This window comes from Pleurodeles waltl, chromosome 4_1 (assembly GCF_031143425.1).
Source record: "Pleurodeles waltl isolate 20211129_DDA chromosome 4_1, aPleWal1.hap1.20221129, whole genome shotgun sequence".
NCBI classification, from domain to species: Eukaryota; Metazoa; Chordata; class Amphibia; order Caudata; family Salamandridae; genus Pleurodeles; species Pleurodeles waltl.
In genome coordinates this window covers 651,025,093-651,051,642 of record NC_090442.1, presented here as the reverse complement: position 1 = coordinate 651,051,642, position 26,550 = coordinate 651,025,093, and the positions used below count along the sequence as shown (strand labels likewise).

At 43.3% G+C, this 26,550-nt stretch overlaps 1 protein-coding gene across 1 annotated transcript in view; it reads right to left on the bottom strand.

Moving 5' to 3' along the window:
- The window catches only part of FGD6 (FYVE, RhoGEF and PH domain containing 6), a 214,078-nt gene extending 200,747 nt beyond the window's left edge, over positions 1–13,331 (bottom strand). Inside the window, exon 1 of the mRNA XM_069229102.1 lies at positions 13,010–13,331. Coding sequence (XP_069085203.1) covers positions 13,010–13,019 — 10 coding nt within the window. The 5' untranslated portion in view covers positions 13,020–13,331. The remainder of the gene's footprint in view (positions 1–13,009) is intronic.
- Positions 13,332–26,550: the final 13,219 nt, after the last annotated feature.

The window sequence follows — 26,550 nt, the reverse complement described above, 5'->3', positions numbered from 1 at the left end:
CTTTTCCTTTCAAATGACTCTTTCCTTCCTCTACATGCCTCCTCTCTCTGAACACAGCCTACTCTAAGCCCCAAATATGTTTACCTTAAACCTTATTATTGTGTCACAACCTCTCCTTTAAATGTCAGGCTGTGCATACTAACAATAGCTAATCCATTGAAACCGCCCACATACCCGACCCTCCACTGAAGATCACAGCTAGCTCCTTTTAATTGTATGTATCAAATAGAAACTTGAGTAAGTGCATGGCATGGTTTCCTTAATAATGCAAGGCTAATCCCAATATCCCCAAAAAAGAATCCTGGGATCCACAGCAGCTTGCAGCCAAGCATAAAAGGGCTACAACACTACTTCAGGGGTATATGAATGTAATTACAATACAAAGACGATATATAACCCACACTCATGGTAATAGCATAAAAGTCAGTGGCTGAGCAGTCAATTATAGTTAATACAGGGTACATAATAATTCTCATTTGCTGCTTGACACTTCAGTACAACTGCTAAGTGGGGCATGTCCATCGCTCAGTACTGTACCAGTCCACAGCAAATAAACCTCTCACCATCAACTGATCAGGCATGGGATACCTGAAGGGATCTGTTACATGCCACTGGCCAATATAGGATTTTTAATTTAGTCCACCACTGCAGGTGCAGCTCCCAACTAACTATATATTATAATCGCTTCCAGACATGTCACATTGGCAATCAGATATGGATAATATTAACAAAGTCCATCCCAGCAGATCTCTCCACCATTTCTCCCTTTAACCTATGTCTGCTCAGGACCATACACTTTAAAATAAATATCTCAGAATAGACAGCCCAGTGCTGTAACACGCTAAGTGCAGTATAAACATAGGAAACATCATAAAGAGACCTGCAGACCTGTTCAAAGCAGCCTCCTTACCAAAGGCCATAAACTGCGCTCCTGTCTCTCACACTTCTTCATCCATCACACTGCAAAGCACTGCGTCCGTTAACACAATAATCGCACTTCGATGACCATCACCCAGAATGTGGAAACACTTTCCATGCAGGATGAAAGCAGAGACAACCACACACCCTTCAAGGTGTAGTGTGCTACCCATGAAAGCAAGTGCTAGGGGTAGCAAGCGCTATATAAATATTGAGATACAATACACCATTTACTCAGTGAAATGAAAGCCACCACATTTTTATTAAGTTGTGAGATTAGCGTTCAGGCAATATATGTCAGTGTGGGTTGTATGTTACATTAATACCAGTAGTCTGGAAGTTCTAGTATCACTGGCATCAGAATTGTGTATTTGGAAGGTACCCTGACCATCGGGATGTTTCAGACTATAGTCACAATCAGGTAGTTGTGGAAGAAAGCTTGCTGCACACTCCACTTGGCAGCAAAGTGCTACAATGAGGTCAGCCACCTTGCTACCTGTGGGTGTCTCTACTGCTCTTGGCCGTGTGGCCTTCTGCTGAGCGTGGCGCAGGTTTGGGTGTTTATCAGGGGTTGGCCGCAGGCCAGGCTCAGTGGCCAACCCCCGATGCACACGCCTTCGGCTGTGTGCGGCACGGGGTTGGGACTTTATAGGGGTTGGCCTGCTTGTGCCTGGATGCAGGCCAGGCCCTGCGGCCAACTCCCGCTATGCACAGCCCAAGGCAGTGCGCAGTGTGGGGTTGGGTTGTTATAGGGGTTGGCCGCAGGGCCTGGCACTGCCAACCGCCGCCACACAAGGGCAAAGGCCATGCGTGGCAGTGATTGGATTAGCGCATAGTAATAACAATTACTTTATGTTAAAAAAAAAAACAGACATTCACTGAAAAAAACAAAGGTAACAGGGAAGTTATAGTTAGGAAATAGAATTTAAAAAATAAAGACATTCACTGAAAAAAAAAAAAAAAAAAAAAAAAAAAAAAAATGGTTACAGGGGCGTTATAGTTAGGCTCACATTTTAAACGTACAAAATCATAGAAATTCACATGTTCGAGTTAGCTCATGTAACTTTAACTTGTGCCCTAAGGTAACTATAACTCTCACCCTCACCATGCACTGATAACTACCCCACAAATTACAGCACTCATTACATCTTTGATAACATCATTGATAATATCAGTAAAAACTGTGCATGGTGGGTGTGTAAATTTCTATGTTTTTAATTTTTCAATACTTTCCTGGTAAATATTCACTTTTACTAGTAAAACCTTTACCACACATATGCCTTTACCATTCGTACCTTTACAACGAAACTTGTTGTAAAGGCGTGCGTAATAAAGGGATAGTCTTTGTATAATCCTTTGTGATAATGGTACTTGCATTGTAACAACTATGTTGTAATGGCTGTTTCCCATAGCAGCATACCATGGTAAGGGAAGGTCTGCAAAAACATTCATCAGTAATGGATGGATGTCCACTTGCGATGATGGATGCCACAAGATCAATCACGATGCTTGCGTACAAAGGTGGCAGACGGATGAAATCTATTACGTATAATGGAAATAGTAGATGGCACAATATACCATAATACAACTGGATAGTGTTGTGGCCAAAGAATGAGCTGGAAGTCACACAGTACCACATTAACACCTGAATGTTAACAGTCTAATACTATGACACCTGTATGGTTCTGTACAATGAGAACATGCAAGTTTTCACTGGCTACCAGGTAGTAGCTGGGAGGCAGAGTAGACCATGGTAATAACTGGATGGAGTGTCAGTGTACTATGGTAACAGCTGGATGTTACAAGGTACTATGGACAAAGCACACCCCAAATAAGCACTGCAGCATTTGAGGAGGTGCAAGTCTGCAAAAATTAAAGCAGACACATGAGACATATAGAGAGATATACAAAATGTTTCCTCCAGGCTGAGATTCAATAGCTGAATAAAGCTTAAAGCAAGGGCCAGAAATGCTTACTGTTTACTCACATGTCCTGATCATGGCTCAGTCAAGACCTAGTAACCAGGAATGGTCCATCTAGCAACAGTGCTTAATTTGTAAGAGAACAAGTGTTGGGACCTTACTTTTTTTAAGAAGACCACCGACACTACTGACAAGTGTAGAAGTTGGTCATCTCATGCCTCTTTAATTCACCAATATATACCCCCTAAACACTATTGCAGGTTACTTTTCATCCCTGCTTTTTCCCTTTCACATTGTTTTTCAACCTTTTTCCTCCCTCCTTTCTTTCTTTTCTCTCTCTTGTTCTCAGTCAAAGTCTGATGATTAAAAATTAGGTCCTGGTGGGTCCTAGGTGCACCAACCTGCTCAAATTAAGCACTGCCTATCACTCAAACATCAAAGACCCGCCTAAAATGCACCTGCATAACATACTTCGCGCAGGGTTGAAGATACTTTTCTGCCTCATGCACGCAAAACCTGACTCAAAGGCCACACAAGAAGTCAATACTGGAGATGGATACAAGGAGGTGTATCCCATACAGTAAACCAGTAAACTTTCAACAAACTCTCCATAACTCAAATTCTAGCACAAAAACTCACTGACATCCTGAAACATTATCTATTCAGCTACTTTGTGCACCCAGCCTGAAGTGTTTCCATGTCAGCATGGATTGAAGTGCTACATCGTTTCGTACAAACACTCTGTGTGAATTTAGAATTCATATATTTATGGCTGGTGTTGAGCATGCACGAGGGAAACCTCATGGCCCTTTTTAAGTAGGTGCTGTAATACTGATGTATCAAGATGTGCAGATTATCCCCACCTGGGGAGAACACGGGGCACAGCACCCAAAATTTGTTTTTCAACCAGAGTTGGCTTCTTTATTGCAATGTGCATAACTGGATATTTTTGTCAGGGCAAAGCCATTCCTGCCCTCCTCCCCTACCACACCCCTGTACCTCAACGTATGCAACGGTTGACTGGCTTCCCCGACCTCACCTTGCAGGATGGCTTTGCCCTTAGTCAGTAGCATGGGTATGTCCAGATGTGGGTCTTCAGCCCACTGGGTCCCGGGGAAGCAGCTGAACCTTGTAGATAAAGCTGACTAAGACCAAGATCTGTCTGTGGTTCCTAATTTTCAGTTTGCTAAAGGGAAGTGGTCAAAAAAAAAAAAAAAAAAGTACACTAGACTATCTCCTTTAGGAGGGAGCCAAGAGAGACTTGCAGATGGTTGGTCCTTGCCTATAATGGCATGGGCATGCTGAAAAACAAGGTCATAGAATGTTTATGACGTAATTATGAGTGGCTGAGATTCATTCAGGAATTAGCATATTCAGCACATTATATTTGATTGAAAAGCATAACTTCATGTAATTAATTAAAGCCAGAAAGGATAGACCCATTTAATAAACGTCACAACAACAACAACAAAAATTGTGCCTCTGTACGATTAGTCCTAGGTTGTAAATACATTTCAGACTTCACCCGGTGTAGATAGGATCCCAGCTGTACACAGAAAACTCATCATTCAACAGCTTTTGTAACATTTTGTGTGTGTTTCAATGTGGAACTGGAAATTTTCTGTGTGCAATATCTAATGGAAATGTACATTTCCGCATGCCATTTTCTTCTCAATGGGGAAAATAATTTCCCCCATGGAGAGACCCACTCTACAACACCCCCATTATATGTAGGGTATATCCCTCCGAATTCCTGCTCTACGATACACTCTTCACAGTTGCAAACTAGAGTGTTTTTTAGGGTAGGAAACTGACTGGAAAAGGTGATTTAAAATTAGGGTTATCTGAAGTTGCATGTTTGTGTTAAACTTAAAAAGCATCATAAAACGCAACGCAAACAAAGGTAAGGACAAACAAACCACAAGCATTGGCAAAGCCAATAAGTCTCAGTTATGCAAGAGCGATTGGGTTTGCCAATGTGTTTTAGCCATGTTTTTCACCAGCGTGCTGCTGTTCAGCATGGGTAAAACTTAATGGCATAGAGGAGAGTGGCATGGAGTGTGGTAGAGTCGAATGACGTAGAGTGTTGTGGAGTGGCAGGGAATGTTATAGTGTGGAATTGCAGAGAGTGGCATACACTGGAGTGGCACAGAATAGAGTGGACTGGTGTAGAGTGCACTGGCATAGATTTTTGCAGAGTACAGCGTTGTAGACTGCAGTGGCATTGAGTGCAGTGGCACTGAATTCAGCGGCATACAATGCTGCGTCATAGAATGAAGTGGCATAGATAGGAGTGGTGCATTGTACAGTGCAGTGGTGCAAAGTGGAGTGGCTCAGAGTACAGTGGTGCAGAGTAGAGTAGTGCAGAGTAGAGTGGCACAGTGTAGAGTGGTGCAGCATAGAGATAGAGTACAGTGTCGTAAAGTACAGTGGTGTAGAGTGGTGCAAAGTGGAGTGGTGTAGAGTTGAGTGACGCACAGGACAGTAGCACAGAGTAGATTCAAGTGGCATATAGTGCAGTAGCACAGAGTGCAGAGTAGAGTTGAGTGATGTAGAGTGGGGATGAGTAGAGTATAGTGTCAGAGTGCAGTGGCATAGAGTGGAGTAGTGTACAGAAGAGTGGCACAGAGTGCAGTGGTGGAGAGTGCAGTGTTGCAGAGTAGACCAGAGTGCAACGGTGTGGAGTAGAGTGGCATAGAGAACAGTGATGTAGGGTAGAGTGCAGTGACAGAGTGCAGTTGTGTAGAGTGCATTGGCGTAGGGTGCTGTGGTTAAAAATTGAGTGGCATGGCACAGAGCAGAGTACAGTGGGGAAGAATGCAGTGGCAAAGAGTAGAATGTTTCAGAACAGAGCAAAGTGGCGGGCAGTAAAGAGGTGTAGAGTGCAGTGGTGCAGAGTAGATTGGAGTGGCGTACAGTGGATTAGTGTAGAGTGCAGTGGCATAGAGTTGAGTGTTACAGAGTAAAATGCAGTGACGTAGTGTGTATTGGCATAGAGTACAGTGTTGCAGTGTGCTGTTGAGTACAGTGGAGATGTGCAGAGTAGACGGATATGGCCTAGACTGGAGTGGTGTAGAGTGCAGTGGCAAAGGGTACATTGAGGCAGAGAGGTATAGGGTAGAGAAGAGACGCATAGCGTGAAGTGACAGAGTGGAGTGGTGCAGACTGTAGTGGTGTAAAGTGGAGTGGTGCAGAGTAGAGTGCAGTGGTGTAGAGTGGTGCTGAGTAGAGAGGAGTGGCATAGAGTGGAGCATTTATAGTGTGGTAACACACTGCCATTATACACAACATATTTTCAGTTGCAATGACCATTACTTTCGCACAGACATATAGTTTTACTAATAAAACTATGAGGGGCACAGACGAAAATGTGTAGAAATTGCATCACCTAGTTTAATGATTTGCTTTGATCATAATAAAGTATGTTTCCACCACACTTCAGAAATAACAGAAAATGTGCTTCATTTGTGAGTTCATAATTCTGATATATTCTGAACTATTTACACAGTTCATCTAAATGTTGTTGTGTACTAGAAAAAACTCTTTCCTACCCCCAGTATCCAGCAAGATTGTCACATAAATCCTCTCACTTTGATGTCAGAGAAAGAAAAGTAAACACGCACCCTTGGAGGACAGCGCCTGACACTTGACTTTGGTCTTTGAATCCACAGCAAAAGCGAGTTTGTGGAAGAATACAGAAAACATGGTTTAGGCAACGGGAGGGACAAACTGAACCTGGAGAGCCTAAAGCAAATGATACCAGGAGACTGGAAAGCCAGAAAGTGTGAGTTACAAACCACAAAGCCAATGGTAATCAACGAGCAGAATGCATTCCTAGGTCAACTTTCTGAAAGTCCCCAAGATGAATTTAGGCTCTAACCTAAAAAAGGAGAGGGAGAGAGATAGGGGGAGGCAATAGTTAGGAAAATGGGTAGTTTTAGCAGATCCGAGTGGGAGTGGGGAAAATATTCCTGTTTACTGTAGCCTTTCAGTAGCCAGAGTATATTTCACTGCAGGCGGAAGTCATGCCCCCTAATAGACAATACATTTGAAGACAGGGAATCACAAGTGCATGGTTTCCAAGCAGTGGCCACTTACCGGTAGCCACTAAAGGCTGTGTCACTCAACATCCCCTTGCTACACCAACAACAGCCCCACGTTGAATGAATCCCAGCAGTTGGAAGTCCTGTCCAAGCTAGATATCCACCTTCAGGAGATGGAATGGGGTGCGACTTCAACTATCCACCCACCCTGCAGCAAGCCACTTGGCTTAAAAGTCTGGAATATATTACTACTTTTATAATGGGTGAAGATGCCAGACTTCGTTGGTTAAAGGCTCATAAAAAAAAAAAAGTATCGACCCACAGACAACATTCAAAAATGTACGAGGGGGTCTGTGTTTACCTCCTTTTGCAGGTTACACCCACACTGGAATGCACAAAAACACTTTAAGTCTAAATTTGTGACGGTAAAATGCTATTATACTATATCATTTTTTGCATACACATATACACTTTCTAGAGCTAAATTCAGCCACAGAACTCGGAGATCTCCCACGCCCTCCAGAAGTGACTAGTCTCCAGCAAACTGAACCTAGAAATAGCAGAGAACCACAACTCAGAGGCACAGAATTAAAACTCATTAAAACAAGGTTAGAAAACAGGGAATGGCAGGAAAATGTGCCACAAAACTGCAGACCTCTAATTTCGCGTTTAGTCCTGGCCCATTAGCAAGTGTTTCTGCAGGAAGGAAACAATTTGCTAGATCCTTGATACAGATACAAGCTAAACCGAAAGCAGAGAGAACATAATTTGGGGAGGCTGCAAAAACAAAACACACACCACAACGACAAATTCAAGACACAACAAGCAAAGCACCATCATGTAAAGCAAGACAAACAAATACAACAGTAAACGCAGTAATACCAAAAAATGCTGGAAACAAAATATACAACAGAAACAACAAAAAAGAAACAAGCTTTGGTAATGCATTAGGTTCTGCTTATGGGGTTAATAATAAGTTAAGAAGTGTGGGAGCGGTGTATGAGTGCAGGGAGAATGGAGTGAGTGCTCTCGTGCAGGGTGAGTGGTGCATGAGTGACGGTTCATGTGTTCTTTATGCTTCTCAAACCCTCGAACAGTGGGCTGAATTCAGCAATATAAAATAATTGTACACTTGTGTCATCATTTTGTTAGGCAGACCATTACCATGGCTTTCAGTTCCACGATTACTTCCGCATTCAGCAAGGAAACACAATGCAGGAGGTAACTGTCCCAGTGTGATCTATGCCCAATACATTGGCCAAATATCATCTCCTTTGAGTAGGCAAAGTATCAGAGTCAAAAAAATCTGGATATTTTGGATGTTTATAGCGTTCCCCAGGTGTCCTGGATGCAAGATATTGTGATAACGTCATTCTGATGAGACCGGTGACTTGTTTTCTCAGCCCCATTGAGTACCAGGGTCAACTGTAAGGCATGCTTTGAGGAGAATAAATGACAGTCTTGTGCACACAGCAGTCAGATAAAATTATCGTTTCAAATATGTAGTGGCCATCGCGTTCTCGCCCGAGTTAACAGCTCCATCAAAACAGTCAAAAATGCCATCTCTTGTAAAGCAATTGATTCCATATTTTGAAAATAGAGATTCTTTACTCGCTGTTCGGTACTCCCTGTTGTTGGTTAGTGTCAAAAGTGGTCGCCATCATGTCAGAGCCAGATTAGGGTGCAAAGTGCTCAAGCACTTTCCTTGCAGAGCCTCTGCAAAGAGAGGCTGTTTGGAGTTCATGTAGGTGTAGCGTCCCTCTAACAGGGACTGCACATGAAAACACCAATTTATCATGTATAATGCGCCCATCCAGTAGCAGTTAGGTTCCATGATCAAAGGTGGGTTTTGACCTTATTGTCACATCAAGTTCCAAAGGCCTGCCAGTAAAGTACACTTTAATTAATGTTTTGCAACCATAACAAGGACCTCTGGCACTATAACTATATGACGTGCCCGATGGTGGGGGGGTTCTGAAGACGTATCAATACAGTAATATGACATATGTGACCAAATGAGAACACAGGGGGGACCTGCAGAAAAACATTAGTGAAGAAAGTAGGAGCATGTTTGTGCCAAACCAAACCAAAATAAAAATGTGTCAAGGATGCTACTCGGATGTAGTTATCAAAAGAGCTCATGGTCAATTGTTAAGTTTCTCTTAATAAACTCACAGATAAGATTGTCGATAGGTGCGTGTAGTTCCCTTGGCGTGAAGAATTATTTGCATCCTCTCTGACCGCCATCACACAATGTGTTATAAACCACATGCACGTGGTTCCACGTTAAACGACTAGTCCATTCACCACAGAAACGGTATGCTAACAGACAAAAGTGTGGCCATGTTGATTTCCTCCATCTTAACTTGTCATCTGCGTGGAATAGTATGAAAAAATGAGTGCTCCCACCCAGGTATATACACAAAGTAATGTCCAACTATAACACGAGCCATCATGTGATGTACGTGAGATAGTGGATAATGAAAAAGCTGAACTCTGATGGGACTGCTGTCTCACTCCAAGATGTCGGCAGTGTCTCAAGGGCCACGACGGGGATGTGTCGAATTGGTTGATGGTTGTCATTGAAGTGGTGCGTGGGAGGAGGAAAAAAGGGTGGTGAGCAGTATGAGGAATGGAGACAAACTGTAGAGAGCCGCGCAATCAGCAAAAAACAAAAAAGCACAGGGAAAGCGCTGTGCTGGCAAAAGCTTTAAAAAATTCCCACAAACGGGATGAAAACAGTACGAGGGCCCCAGGAGACTGATAGGAGAAAGACACGAGGAACAGGGAATAGTATGCTACAGCCAATAGACATGGAGGAAATGAACGTGGCAAGCACGAGAACCAATGAAAAGCAAGAGACCAGATGTAAGCTTCTTTGAGATTTATATTAACAATAGATTTCCCAAGCACAGCGCAAGTGCAGTGCATGCAAAACCTAAAAAGGCAACATAAAGAGTACACACTAGCTGTACATAAACCAGACATAATTAAAAAAAAGGCAAACTACTTTCAATAAGAACAAGACATGCAAAACAAGAGACGTCACATAAAACTTGTAGGGCAGGTGGCACATGCTAAAATGTAAAACAGGACATAACCTGTAAACAAGGGTAACCCTCAGCGAGTGCCCACCTGAAGGGATGAGCAGTGGACGGAAGCGCCATCTACTCGCACTACATACGCTCTAATAACAGCCTCAAGTAAGGCACTGACCGGCGTGACGCAGTGTGACATCACCAAGACAGATCAAAGAGCATCAAAACCGTCTACGTACAAATACGTCACTGGCTCGCACTGGTGAACAGGCTTCTCCTGTGGGGGTCCGGGGTGACCCACAAGGTCGGACACAGAGGAAGTGGCAAGCCACGTAGTCGGAAACATGGTCTGCGCCGCGAAGCGCAGAAGAGAGAACTTAAAGAAGGGAGTGCATCCTATACTTCCGCCACTGACCTTTGAGAAGTTGGCAAAGAGGCAGGGCTTCTGTAGAAACCAGGCAAAGCAACCCCTCCGCCTCCTGTGTACGCTTGACACTAGAGCAAGTATTACTCACTTCGGTACCTGATCCCACGATCCACGGCGATTCATGGCATGCACATTTATCTTCTGTGACATCCTGAGAAGCTGGCAAGAATTCGGATCTCCGGGGCCAGTGCTGGGCGCTCCTGCACTAGGCCTTTAGACAGCCAGCTGCACAGCCTCAAAAACAACTGCACCACCCGTATACTGTGCTGTGCGCGTAGGGGTGGCGATTACAGGAAGAGGGGCTGCAGTACCTTTGGCAGAAAGGAGAAATTTCACCTGGAACAGCCACCAAGTGTTTCTGCCACTGCACTATGTAAAAATCCCTACAGCATAACCAAAAACATCCATAACCTCAAAGTCCTTACCAAGTAAACCATAACCACCAACTTTTGGGGCGGGTGAAATGATAGGTGTGAACGATACAGGTCAGAATTGAGGGGAGAAAGAGGCTCCCTCCTCTTCCCATGTAGAAAGAGCAATAGCGGCAACAAACAGTGTGGTAGCTGCTTTGTGTTAACCAATTCCTCTTTTCAACACAGGCCCACTACCACAGCACCTACCACAAGAAATCAGCAGCCAGCAGAAATGGAACGAGCAGCCACATTCAACCACATGCTGCATGAAATGTATGCAATCATAACCACATCCAACCACCTGCTGCATGAAATGTATGCAACCACATCCAACCTGCTGCTTGAAATGTATGCAACAATAACCACATCAACCACATGCTGCCTTAAATGTATGCAACCATAACCACGTGCTACTTGAAATGTCTGCAATCAAAACCACATCCAGCCACCTGCTACGTGAAATGTATGCAACCACATCCAACCACCTGCTGCATTAAATGTATGCACCCGTAACCACATCAAACTACCTGCTGGCTGAAATGTATGCAACCATAACCACATCAACCACACGCTGCATGAAATGTATGCCATCATAGCTGCATACAACCACATGCTGCAAGAAATGAATGCAACCATTGCAACGTCCATCCACCGAGTGAGTGAAATGTAAGCTGCATCAACCACATCCAACCACCTGCTGCGGGAAATATATACATCCACATCCAACCACCTACTGCATGAAATGTATACAACCATAACCACATCCAACCACCTGCTGCGGGAAATATATACAACCACCTACTGCATGAAATGTATACAACCATAACCACATAGAACCACCTTCTGTATGAAATGTATACAATCATAACCACATACAACCACCTGCTGCATGAAATGTATGCCATCAAAAATACATCCAACCACATGCTGCATGAAATAAATGCAACCATAGCCACATTCATCCACCAACTGTGTGAAATGTATGCAACCATAGCCACATCCAACCACCTGCTGCATGAAATGTATGCAACCATAGCCACATCCAACCACCTGCTGCGTGAAATGCATGCAACCATAGCCACATCCAACCACCTGCTGCATGAAATGCATGCAACCATAGCCACATCCAACCACCTTCTGCGGGAAATATATAAAACCACGTCCAACAATCTGCTGCATGAAATGTATGCAACCATACCACATCGAACCACCTGCTGCATGAAATACATGCAACCATAGTCACATCCAACCACCTGCTGCGAGAAATATATACAACCATAACCACATCAAACCACATGCTGCATGAAATGTCTGTAACCATAACTATTTCCAGTCACCTACTTCATGAAATGTATGTAACCAGAACCATTTCCAATCACCTACTGCATGAAATGTATGCATCTAAAGTAGAAATGTCCAAAATCAAACACTGAACATATCGGAAATACTTGAATTTTGAAGTTTCTAACACCGATTGCACTGTAAGTCTTACCAAAGTTTAAAATTAATGTTAGCATTAAATATGGGGTTAGTGTTAACAGTGGACTCGCGGCAGCAGCGAGGGTAAGGCATAATGGTTAGCATTTAGTGTAGAGATTTGCCTAAAGGGAGTCTTTTTTCACTTACCTTCAGGGCTTAGGGTTAACAGCAGTCTTAGGGTCGGGAGACACTGACTGCCCTGCGGCTAGGGATAAGATAAGCACTAGCTCTAGGGGAATATTAGACTGGTGCTTAATGTTGGTTCATTACATTTGCTTTCGTCTCTTCAAGCATTTCGGGCGTTACATTTCGTTGTTATGCTCAAAGTAAAACTGCATAAACGTTACAGTTTATGAATTATGTTCGATTCCTTACGCCGCTTAATTCTTCTTTCCTGACAGTAAAACAGTTACTACCAAACACAGTACAAATGGTAAACAAAACTCTTCCTGCCACTAACTTTCCCGAAACTGTCGCGGAGCCCTGTAACACCGGCTATTGTAAGGGAATTTCACGCATCCTGCAATCACCAAAGTAAAAAGGAAATAAATTCACTCGTCCCAGGCAGAAAGGCTTCACTCGCGGCATTTACCGGATCCAGGAGGACCCACCGCGAAAACAACTACCGCGGGAAGGGACTGGAGGTAGGGCTCGGTCCAAGCCCCAGCAGCAGACGGGGCGCTCGCGGGGCATCCCACCCTGGTGTAATTTTACTGCCCAAACGCCTTGGACACGCAGTTTCCTCCAAACTTTTGTGCCTGTAACTCACCAGCACTCATGGTTCCCACGCCGGGCTCCACTCTACTCCCGACCCCGCACGCAGACCCAGGTACAGTCCATGGCGAGCTGGGTGCTGGTGGGGGGGTACTCCCCTGCTCCTCCCCAGGTTTCTTTATCCCACTCTGCCAGCTGCGCCTTAGACAGGATGCGGTCCGATCCCCAGGGACACTCCTTGTCCGCCCTCGATGAGCAGCAGGCTACCCTAGCGTCGTCTTGCAGCCAGGTTCCGCCTGCTGGCGAACAAGCAGTACGAGAAAGAACTAACAAGCTTCAGCAGCTGCCAGCCCTCCTGGTTTAGACCAAGAGAAGAAGGGCGGGGCGTTGGTCTTTACCGTCATAATGAGAGGTCCACCCCACCGAAAAGGTGGCGGAGGCAGGCTGAGCCATCTGTGCTACAATGAGACGATCCGTCCCATGGACACAAGCCAAACGCGAGGGGAATAGGCAATGCCTTTGTGATGTCATGATGAGATGATCCGGACCCATTGACGGAAGAGAAAGAATAGCTCTTGTGACGTCACACTGCCATTCTCAGCCAAATGGGCACAAGGCAGGTAACCCATGCCTTTGGGAGGTCGAAGTCACAATGCAATGATCCTCCCCATATAGAGAAGGCAGTTTGAGAGAAAACCCCATTACAATGTCACAAAATCATAATCCACTCCATGGTCACGAGACAGCCATGAATGAGAAAGGCTGCTTTGTGACTTCACGATGAGATACACCCCCCACCTGGGATAATACAACTTGGGAGGCGTTGCCCTTATGCCTGTGACGTCACAAAAATGACCCACCCTACAAAAACACAGACAATTACAAATAGACCTTTTGATGTCAGGGGTGCTGAGCCGTCCTTAGACAGCTGTCACGGGGGTAGCCCTTATCTTGTAACGTCACAATTAGACGATATGCTCTAAGTGCAGAAGACAGCCTGCGAGAAATCGTCCTTAAGACAACACAATGGGCTGCTCCGTCTACGGACAGAAGACAAACATGCGGAACTAGCCTTTTTCCTTTGTGGCTGATAGTGTGACAGAGACCACAGAGAGTAGGCAACTTATGAGGGGCAGTGGGACATATAGCACAGAGAGCAGACAACTCCTGGCGTCACCTTTTCTGAGGAAACAATGAGATCACCCGTCCCACGGAAATAAGAAACTAGTCAGTGGGTTTTCGAGACATCACAACTGGACAATCTGGCTTTTGGAGCGAAGAAACCGTGAATACGTCCCTAGGAGTAAGGTTTTACTTTTTTCAGGGGCAAAGTTACCTACCAATAGTGGGGCAAGCCCAGTGGCACCGAAGCCCATGACTTTGAGGGACACATTACACCTCAATTATAGCTGTTTTTACTGCTGAAGCAGAGGAAAGGTGCACATGTTGCCGCTTCTTGCTTTTGGACCCTGCCTCTGCTCGTTACAGCGCAGTGCTAATGGAGAGCAGATGGAACGTGACAAAGGGGACTCCGTGACGTCAAAAAGTATCCGCCCCTATAAAAAAGAAAACTGCTGGGGAGGTGACCATGTACAGCTTTAATAATAGCCAAGCGAAAGTAATGGCCTACTAGACAGCAGATGGGGAGAGGAAACGATTTTCTTCCACAATAAAAGGATTTGAATACCACCCCCAGCAGACCAGCGACCAGTCTGAGGGAGGGGGTGCATCCATGATGACGACACGGTAACAGAGGGACACAGGCTATTATTTTCTAATGGGCGGCCTGCTCCTGCGCCCCGCCCACAGATGCTCCGCTGCAGGCTGGACAAGAGTCTGATCCTGTTCGGAAAGCAAGCTCCGCCCCAGCAGCGTCAGACAGAAGCAGCAGATCTCTTGTCAGGCCGAGTTAGGGAGTACACGATTCAAAGGGATGCCGAACTCATCTCGGGTTATACCAGACACTGGTTAAATACTGCACGTGGTCATTGCTGCACAAGAAGAGACAAGCAGAAAGGCTCAGTGCAAAGAACAACGCGTGAAATAAAGGTCAATTCAATTAATGCACCCTCATATTGAAAGCAAGAAGAATATTTGACGGAGGAGGAAGATCAAAGGGTGACAATGAGAAAAAGCAATACATGAAAACGGAGAAATAACGCGTTTTGGTTTTCATACATTGAACATATTACCTCTTTTTCTGGTGGCGGGGACAGCTGTAGGGCAGCTATTAAAAGCTCGGGGGGAGGACGGAGCTGGCAGGGAAAGTCAGGTATTAGGAGGGGGGATCAGTAATTAGACAAGGACAGGCAGGAGACTGCTCAGTAGCGGACAGGTTCAAAAGAAGCGGGTAGGTCAGGAGAATATAAAGGAGACAACAGGAAAGAAAAGACAGGTCGAGGGTAAAGGGGGAGGGATCGGGATAGGGGAGGGGGCGGTTTGGGGGTAGGTGATTCAATGTCTAGTGAGGTATTAGTTTTGTAAGGCAAAGGCCAAGGGGGGTAGGTTTAGGGGCACCTGTTCCAATAAAGCAGCCTTTTACACACACAAATGAGTCTCGGTTTGGTCACTCTGTCCCAAACATAACTTGAGCAGTAAGTTTAATAATGCATGCTTGAGGGAATTCATACATCAGCCATGTTGCCACCTTCATCCCTGTCAAAATACCTAAGCCCATGCTCGAAGTGTTGCTCCCGTTCAGTTTTTACTTTGAATTCTGGGACTTGTTGTGTTGTTTCTTCCATTATAAAACAGGAATGCAAGGCCCAGGATTAAAAGGGGAAAAAAAACTGGACTGAATTATCGCATGGGCCTGGGAACCTCAGCAGCTATACACCTTAATGGCGTTTCACCAGCCTCCCCTATACTTTTTTGTTCATGCTAACTAAAAAGCAATACGATTCTGTATTTTTTTCGTTTAACACATCAACTGAAAACACGAACTACACACATAAATCATTTTAAACAGACTATTTTCAATGATTGTAATACATTGGAGTATTATTTGGGGCGGACAACTGCCCATCTCAAAGAATAATCACACCTCGAGTCAGGGTGAATCCTCAGAGTTACCAAATTAACCTGAGCTCCACCCCCGAAACAATGGTGCAGAGCAGGCAGGTTTAACTTAGAGAAATGTGTGAAATATTTATGCAGTGTCAGACCAGCAATAAAGCCAAAATACCAGGTAATACGAATCCTAAACCGAATTAGTAAAAATAGTTAAAAATCTACTAAATAAAATGACACCAAAACAAAAAAAATCTATTAAGGGGTAGCAGAGATATGCATTTTTAAATATTAAAGTGAAAATAGCACTAACAACCACAAAGCGCCAATGATAGTCAATGGTCACAGTCAGAGCACAAGTCCTAAAAAGAAGTAGGGGAACTAATTAAGTTAGGCGGTATGCACTTGAGGTCATGGTGCGTGGCATCACAGCACGTGACATCACTCGTGTGACATTGCACGTGGCATCACAGGAAGTGGCATCACCACCCATGATCTCACCACAAGTGACATAAAAAGTGACATCAGGTCTTAACACCACACACATATGTTTAGCAGATCTATCATGAGTACATTTGGGCGCAATGCAATATTTAACAAATACGATTTTTTGTCAGGGTTTTGCCTAAAATGTAACGCAAATCCCAATGCAAAATCTGGCCCTCAATTTATACATTTATTTTTTAGAACTCTGCCACAAAGAAATTAGCAACAAGGATAAACATGGCACTTACTCTGTTCTGCACAATTGGCTGCAAAATCTGCATTTTAAAATATCTTCTGAGGTTAAAACCCCTGTTGCAGAGATCTTTGCGTGCCATGTAAATCTCAGGGAATAAAAATAACGGTAAAATAAATCTGGAGGTTAACATATTTGCTGGAGAGATCTATATTGTGTCTTGTCCGAGTTTTGAACCAAGGTAGCACAGATGGGAATATGTCTTTTGCAAAGCACATCATGTTACATACAGGTGATAGATTTTTATTATATCTAAAAGAATAAGTAGGTTACTGCTTTTAACACAGGGATCCTTTTGTTACTTGCAGTTCATAAATTGTAATCCTTCTAATATAGCATAGTGAGCTATGAAGGACATGTGACTCGTACATCTTCTAACCCTCACTGACTGATGTACACATCCTGGACATTGATTCACACACATCTGATTTATTGTCAAGGTATAATGTGTACATGTGATGTAACACGCTTTGACATCCTGCATTGGGATGAGCAGCACTACAGCGCTATTACAGACATAAAATAAATAGTGACATTCTAATTGTAATTTTGTAAATACTGTAACAGGCTAACATATCTGACATTCTTGCATTGCATGTATAGCTCTTATATACAGGGACTCTTAAGTACTTGTGAAGTAATAATAAGCTATGTACCTTTGTGTACCTTCCATTGCATTTGGATCTAGGTTTGAGGCTCTAGATAGCTCCCAGACAGGATACTCCAACAATAGGAGGCCTGATGGTCCTTATATTCATCCTTTGGGCCAAACTGGAATTTAAATAACAAAGCCCCCCACCTGCACATTCCTGCTCGGAATGAAAGTAGACAACGTGCAGGCGCTACAAAGTGTGTCCCTGTGTCTGAAATATACATCAGTTCAGTATCTTACTGGGGGCCCCAACTTCTTGGCAGGGTGGATGGCATCCACCCTGTGATAAGAGCGAGTAGACACTGTCTACCCGCATGGACCTTCAACTTGTGCCCTGGTAACAGTAGAGTTTTACTTTGGGACTTAGGGCCAGATACACAAAGCATTTGTCTGGTCGCAAACTGCCTGATTTGCAGAATTGGGCCACTGGCGACCAGAAAATGCTTTTTCTTAATGTACAAAAGGCAAAATGTGATTTGGTGTCTTGTTACCAAATTACATTTTGAGCTTGCGAATCAGTATTTAGAAGGAGCGTGTTTAGGGTGTCCCTTCCAAATACCGAATCAGTATGGTATGTATTACTGTTTTGCAAACGAAGTCCAGTCGCAAAACGTGACTTCTTTAACACCAGTTTAAAACTGATGGTAATCCATTCGCAAAGGGGTAGGGGTCCCCAAGGAGTCCCTTCCCCTTTGTTAATGGAAATAACAATATTTATTAAGAGCACAGAGTGGTCCCACAGACCTCTGTCTACTCTTAAAAACTGATAATGCAAAGTTTCATTTTTTCTCTTAAAATGCATCCAGAAAGCGGGCTGCATTAAAAAAAAAAAAGATTGGTTTATTAAAAAGCAATCACAGACATGGTGGTCTGCTGACCTCAGCAGGCCACCATCCCTGTAATGGCTGCAATTCCTAATGGGTCTCCAATAGTGACCTACCTCATTAATATGCATGATGTAGGTGTATTTGCAACCCTGTAGGACTCGCTAATGAAACTCAAAAGATTTTTATACATTAGGAATGCGATTCAAGAAAATCACAATTAGCAAACCTAATGTTAATACATCTGACTCTTAGTCTGTAAAATTGAAATCAAAGTCCTTCAGTGGGACAAGGCAGCAGGCTGTATCTGACAATGGGTTCCATGAGGCCGGAGACCTTCTCGTAGAGGGCTCACTGAACTAGATTTGCTTCTGCAGAGAGCTTAGAGTGGGAGAAACCTCTTTCTTCAACCGAGTGAGTCTGTGCCGAAGGCGAATAGGCTAGGTTGGTTCATCCCATTCACCCACAGTTCTGGAAATACAAAAAGTTTCTAAGTCCCAGCTTTTCAAAGGTGGTAGGGCAAGTGTAATTAGACACATTCCAGGTTTCCAGGACATGAGGAACAACACTCAGGATTTAAGGCTCAGTCCACCAGAGGCTACTAGCAGGTTCCAGGTCAAGCCCAGTAGTTAATGGCCAAATAGGTACTTCAGGAAAAAGGCCTCTTGTAGTTTGTTGTGGCCCTGTAGCTACACCGCCACAGGAGGTCAGTCAACTGATTCATGGAGTCCACTTTTTTGTCTTGGGTGCAAGGGGAGGCAGGTCCAATCTTTTGGGGCTCCTTTCAGGTTGCAGACAGCAGGCCCACTCCTGTTATGGTCTTCCACAGGTCCATAACATATCTAAAAGGGTGTCTGGAGGTGTTCTGCTTTGTTTCAAGCTAAATGGAAAACAATGCCAAGGAATACAGCACTCCTAGTTTGAGTAATTAATTTATTAAGGCACTTCCCAGATACAAAAATAAAGTACACGAAAATATGAACACGAGCATTTAACTTAAATGCAGTAAAACACGTGTGAATGCTAAAATACAGCAGTTAAACAGTGTCAGGCATAAAAAGTACATTGCATCAACAATGAATATATATGCAGTGAATATATATATATATATATATGTATGTGCATAGCCAAGCTGGACAATTAAGAATAAAATGCATCATAATGGGGAACAAATCCAACAACATCATCCTGGCACCAATGTTAAGCCTGGACAGCAGAGAATGGAGAAACCTTCCCCATTGGGACTTGGTTTTGGGCAGTATGTCCACCCCCAAAACGAGTTCCTTTTGCCTCAGCACCAAGCTTCCCCACCTTATATACTTTAAACATACCCAAGAGGAAGGTTCTGGCAACCTCCCCCCTCCATAAGATATGAAATTCAAGTGCTGGCTGTACTCGGTCTGCGTCGAAAACACACACAGGAACAGGCCCTGCCCCGATGCCATTCCAGAGTGAGAGGAGCAGTACTTTCTCGTAATGAAAAGATTGAAACCAATCCCAGGCTAAGGCTCCTTTATCATGTCTACGTCCACATCCCCCATGTTATGCTCCTGCACAGTGCAACCCGGTGCTGGTTAGAAGAAGCAAAAACATGTTCAGTGTAGAAAACTAGCTTTGTGGAAAAATACCCGTGCCACCTATGTGACAGCACTGAAGCCAAGCTAAGCACAAAATGGACTCAGTGGTCAAGATGGAGCCAGTGGTTAAATACAGATAGCATTACAGGAGGTGCCACGTTTATGCCTGGCAGCAGCTGGTGAGTGACTCCTGGCTCCTCCCTAAACAGTGGGCTAAATGTTAACAGGGGTAACTCTACCCACTTTTGCAGCTGTTCTTTCTTTAAACATTCCCACAGTGCCCCCCCTCAATCTCAAAATCCATGATGGGGAAATCCTTCTCTCTTTGTGGAGGGTCTGTGTGCCCGCCCAGAGGTATGGCAAGGGTAATGAGTTCTCTCCTTCTCTAAGGTCACCATAAACTAGTTCTGAAAGTAGCTTTCCCACCACTTGACCCTGTGCCAACCTGATTGGGAAGAAAAAAGCTGGCATCTTTCCAGGTGTCATCAAACATTTGCCTGTTGCAGGGGACACCTCTTCTAAGTAAATTAAATTTCTGGGCGCAGCCCACTCATGTTCTAGCTAGGGGAAGAGAAAAACTCCTCTTCACACCGAAGCAATTGACTCTGCTCTGGATCAGTTTTCATACTATTCACACAGCCAATTCCCAGCTGGGCTAATGCTAAAGAGCTATTGCAAATTAGCACCCAGGAGCTTCAAGCAGGAAAAAGGTAACTTTCAAAAATATATTTTTCCTTAATATTCATCAAATATCCAACATTACACCATTGAGTTGGGCTTTTAATGATTGTTGAAAATAGTTGTTCAGTATTTTTTCTAGCTGGTCCCTAACAAGAGATGGCAAAATGTATTTTTACTATTTCTTCCCAATGATTCTTTATGAGCTAGCAAGAGCCCTTTGCAGTGAAAATAGCTTTTGGGTGTTAGTCACTATAAGGGCATGTTAACTTTAAATTTCTAATGTCCTACTTTTATTTACCATTCACCCTGCCTTGTGGGCTATAAGGTCTACATAGGGGTGACTCGTTTAATATTTTAAATTAATGTTTTTACCTGTGAAAAAGGGTTATGTTGAAAGGTTGAACTGCAGGTTTTACACTGTGTAGGGATAACGTGTCGCGACCTAGCTAATTTATTTATACAGGGACTCGTTTTAGGTCAATTAATCTTTTGACCCTGATTGGGAACTCCTTAAGATGAGATAGCCATTTAGCATTTCAATCAATAGATCAATCATTTCATCAGTATTCACAGTAACTAATCAATTCAATTTACCAATACCCTCCAATAAGACCAAAAACACCATGACCTTTCAGCCCACAAATGATCACGCAAAGCTAATAAAGGTTAAGATATTTATTCCCTATTAGTTACAATTCTAAGGTCAAGTTTATTAGTCTCAATATCAATAAGCACATCAAAAGCATGATAATATGGCAACTTGAATAAGACTTTATCAAAGCAAAAATCAGAAACATCAGAACAAAGCACAATGTCAACATGAATCAACTATAGCAGAGTATCATTAACGCAGTATTCAACAAAGCAAAGATTCAGTCATTTGTCTATTTGCACCCAATATTAGTGAATTCCTCAACTAACCTCTAATTAGCATCAGCATGTTGGGCTTCATGCAAAACAATTTAGCATCACAAATTTAGAAAACATCTAACTATGGTCTCTGTCAAAAGAGCAGTTGGTATCTAGAAAGAAAAGGCAAACAGACAATTACAATTCATTATCATATAGTTACCCTCCGTAATGGGTCAGCATACAGAGTCAGTCTTCGTCCTCAGTACAGCAGTCGATTCGCCATCAGCCAGGCTAAGCAGCAAAGTCTCAGCAAGATAGGGTGAGAAGGAATGTTTCCCTCATAAGGAGGAGAAGTGCATTATAGGGCAAAGAGAGAATGAGGATGGTTTAGGGTATCAGAACAACAAAGTCTTAAAGCAGGGTACCACAGCAAGAGTGTCCCTCACTAAAAGGCACGCAATGGCTAGGTAATGGCATCAAAGTGGCGAGGACGCATGCCAAGAATGGCTGATTTCTCCTTGTGTCACATCGTTATATTGAATCTGTCGAACAAGCTCCTAATTTCCAATTGGGCAATATTTGGTGCATTGTTATCTCTGTCCAATAATCCGTTGATCACCTTATTAGAATTTTCACCCAAGACAGTTCTCATGCAGTTTATTGGTTCCTGTGATTGACGTCTTCAGCGGGTAGAATGTCAGGTAAGAAAAGTTACACTCCTTGCTCCAGTCAGTAATCCATTGTCTTTACCAGTTTAGGCTACCTTGTACCTGTTGCGAATTACACTGTTGCATTCAGCAAGAATGTCTCCTCGAGCAAGTCGGGTCTCATGAGAAAGAATTTACTACGGTTACACACACATCTCTAGCTTCTGGAAAAGTACAGTTTCATGTCCTTCAGGAAGACATTGCACGTTAGAAAAACACAGTTAATATGAGACCAGGCAGCTAGGTCCAGACCCTTGCTAACTAAGGCCTAGTGATTAATTCAGCAAAACCTTAAAACAAAATTCATAGTGCTAATACAGAAGCATACATGAGTACATTATTAATTCATTATTAGTCAGTGTCATTAATCATCGTATACATTGGTGGCCACTCCCCGTGGGCAGATTTCAAACGCGTGCATTAATATTTATTCTACCACGTTTTCTATTCAGCATCATTTATACATCAATTTGCAAGCTTTTCATGTTAATATTGAAGATAAAAACTACACTCCAACAATCCCTCCTCTGATGACTCTTATCATCACACAAATCCTTTCTTTCACAAAATCTTTCATTTTCTAAATTCCGTCATCTCAATTTCTTCCCTTGGTTTTGCTTTTTCATATTTTGCTCTGAACATTTTTTCCCTTTTCTTTTCTTCCCTCCTCGCATTACGTTTTGCCAATTTTGCTTTAATTCTTTTACTAATTTTGCATGCTAACCATAATCCAAATAAACAAGCCAAAACAATCAATATTCCCTGTATTATTTTTGCCAATATCCCATGCCAAATATTACTAAACCAGCATCCCACTTTAGCAAGTCCCTTTCCAACCTTTTCCCAAACTCCTGGTTCTTTCAGCTCCTTCAAATCTGCACTATCTCTTGTTAGGTTAGTAAGCATACTTCTAATCTCATTACTATTATCAGGTATGTAGGCACAGCAGTGACGCTCATTAATCATCTTACAGACTCCGCCATTTTTCACTAAAAGAACGTCTAAAGCAAGCCTGTCTTGAAGAGTCATAGCCCTCTCCGCAGCAAGTTCAGTATCCATCAGGAATATAGCTCTGGTAAAATTTGTCAGCATGTTATCCACAATAGTAGACAACTTTTGAATCTTTATGGAGTCCAAAATAACTCCCACTGAAGGAATTATTGCTCCAAATATGTCTCCTACTACACCAGCAGCAGTATCTCTCTTTTGTCTAGTACGAAGTAATTCAGACACCTTCGGAAACTTCTTTAAATCCTCTAACTTATATATCTTTGGGAAAACTATCCCCAAATAACATGTCCCATACCATCCCTTTGGAAGACGGTAATAAGCATTAAGTCCACAGATATAATAGACCCCAGGGATCACTGGATCCTGTCCATTTAACATAAAAGTCCACTTACTCTGAAACAAAAACACATGCTTACACTCACTCATTCCCACAAACACATTGTCATAATATGACTTCGGCCGTATTATGCAAAGCTTACCTACATGTAGTGCATCTAAAGCTAATTTCCCTTGTTCCCTAACTCCATTGTAACTCCCACTATTAATAAAGGATCGTTGCTGCAAGCCTTTTTCTAACTTCCCCTTCAGAACCATTCTTCTATCTTCAGTGTGATCTAGAAAGTTTTTCTCTACAGGTGTAAGCAAGCAAGTCAAATTATTGCGGTGTGCATAAGATGTACTAATCGCCACTCTCGCTTCAAAGAACCCTTAGACTAACTTTATGGCATAATATTTAGCTACGCTATTCAAATCTTCTATAATAGGCACATAAGAGAACACCAGGTCGTAGTTGGAATAGAAATATTGCACCTCTTCTTGGTTATAGAAATGTGTTAGTAACAAACTACAGCTTATCCCATAGGTTAGGGGCAAACTATGATAGGTAACTCCCTCAAGTACGGAAACAGGAATTTGCGTACACACATAGCAAGCTTTCACATCCATGGTGTCAACATACTCACTCAGTAAGCGATCGAAAACATTAGTAGACAGTTCTCCCTTCGTGTTAGTATCTTCGTGCAAATACTTTGTATCTTGCTCAAACCTCTCCCAAGGTGTTAGCGTAGCAGTTTCAGGAATGGTAGCATTGTTAGTCTCATTCTCATCCACCAATCGCATTTCCACAAACAAAGCTATAATGAATATTACACATGCAACACCTAAAGCAACACCCAAATATTTACAAAGCTTACTCCCCTCATTATCATCTCCCGTGCTAGGCATGATCTGTAAAGAATCAGAAAGTGAAGTGCTAAAAATGTAAACAACCAATTGAGGATGGTTTAAAACCTTTTTTTTTTAGGTATTTACAGCTTTCTCATTCACTCCCAGGATCCTTGTCAATTCGGTTAGCAGCTTGTCACAATCAGTTTTCAAAAGGTCAATTCAGGTTAACAGTGTCACATCCGGTAACTTATCAGTCTCTTTTCTCAGCTTCTTTTAGCTCTATTTCAACTTAACACAATCTCTTTTCTTTGTAGCCAAACTCAGGTACCATAGTATTGACCTGGGACTTCTCGATCAAAACAGAATGCCAAGAATTCTTGTTGCCACTCAGCTGATGTTGCGTATGCCCATTCAGGACCTGCGTACCTTCTATTTGCTACTCTCTTTCTTTTCAACTTGCAGCCCACACAGGGTAGGCCTGAAGCCACGATTGCACTGTCTTTGTAGATGATTGCACAATAGGTGCTGCAGTCCTCTAGTGACATTTAATTTCCAGGCACTGTGTCCACTTTCGAAACCACACACTAGGAACGTCCAAGCAAGCTAAATGTACCAATCAGGAATAAGCCAATTTAACCATATTTAAAAGGGTGCACAGGCACTTTACTAGCAGGGGTAAACTGCACAGAGTTTGATAGCTAGCAAAGCAGATATGGCACAAATCTGGAGAGGTGTCACACAAAATATAGTCATTTCCTACAATGATTATTAAAAGGAAGCATGATTGTTACAAATGAATGTTAGTCATTTTATTCAAATACCTTTTCACATGCCTGCTCTTGGCCGTTCCAGAACAGTAAGTATAAACAAATGATATTTGTTTGTGGTGCAATCCCCGTGCCAAGTATCGCTATACTATGAGATGTGTCAGTCTTAACTTTTTAATCCACATCATGTATTCTGGGACTTGTAATTTCCTTTTTTTTTTTTAAAGATTGACAGTAGTAGAAATTAACATGTTTTCATGACTAAAAAGAGAAGAATAGTTGGCTTGGCGGGCCAAGGACCTTGGCGGGAAAGAGCAGCAGAGTGATGAGGTGGTAGTTCTTGAGTCTTTTGGGGTTGGTGGAAAGTTTCTTGAGTAAGGGCTTGAGTTCTGCTTGTTTCCATTCTTTGGGGAAGGTGGCTGTGGTGATGGATGCATTAAAAATGACGGTGACTTTGCAGCTGATTGTCTTACTCCTGAGGTTGAAGATGTGGTGGGGGCAGGGGTCCATGGGTGCTCCTGAGTGGACAGAGTTCATGAAGGCTGTGTTGTCTTGCGTGGTGAGCTGGTCCCAGGTGGTGAGCAGGTGGTCGTGTTCCTCATTCGTGGGGGCGAGATGTCTATAGATGTCAGTGGGTCGGACTTCAAAGTTTCTGTAGATGGTGATGATCTTGTCATGGAAGAAGTCTGCCAGGGGTTCTCATAGTTCCCAGGAAGGGGTGACGGCATTTTAATTGGCAGAGGGCCTGGCGAACTCTCTGACGATGCTGAAGAGTACCTTGCCGTGGATGGAGCTTGTTTCAATGCGATCAGCGAGGACACTTCTTTTTGTCTTTTTCAGGATTTGGTGGTGCTGATTGAAGGCTGTTTTGAATATGGTTTGGTCTGTGGGCTCTATGCTGTTGCACCATCTCTTTTCAAGTCATTTGTAGGTGTGTTTCATGGTTCTTAATTTTGCGGTGTGCCAACTGGCTTGCTTGGAGGACCTCCTGGTCTTGGTGGGTTTGCTGGGAGCAACTGTCAGCGCAGTCTGTGATCCAGGTTGAGAAGTTATTGACCGCCTGTTCGAGGTTGGCTGCAGTGTGAGGGAAGGAGGTGTTGAGGGTGTCGGTCTATTGGCTCTCTGACACCTTGTTCCAGTTGCGGTGTGGACAACTGGGCAGCTTGGGGCAGTGCCAGGGGTCCCGAGACGGTGAAGTGGACGATGGCATGGTCTGTCCATGTGAGCTCGGTGACATAGTTGTACTTGACTCTGTTGCTGGCCATGAAGATGGGATCAAGTATGTGTTCTGCAATGCATGTGGGGTTGGTTACAAGTTGGGTGAGGCTGATGTTGCTCATGCTTTCAAGGAGGTTGGCAGTGTTGGTGTTGTTGGAAGCGTCAAGGTGAAAATAGAGATAACCAAGGAAGATGTAGTTTCTTGAGTCGATGGCGAGCAAAGAGATGAATTCAGGAATGGAATTGCAGAAACTGGGGAGAGGTCCTGGAGGTCTGTAGGCAAGGGTGCCTCTGATGGTGGTTTTTACTGTCGGTTCAGAGTTGGAAGTTGAGATATTCCATGATAGGGGTGACATTGTCTGCGGTGGTGGTGCAGTGAATGGGTTCCTTGT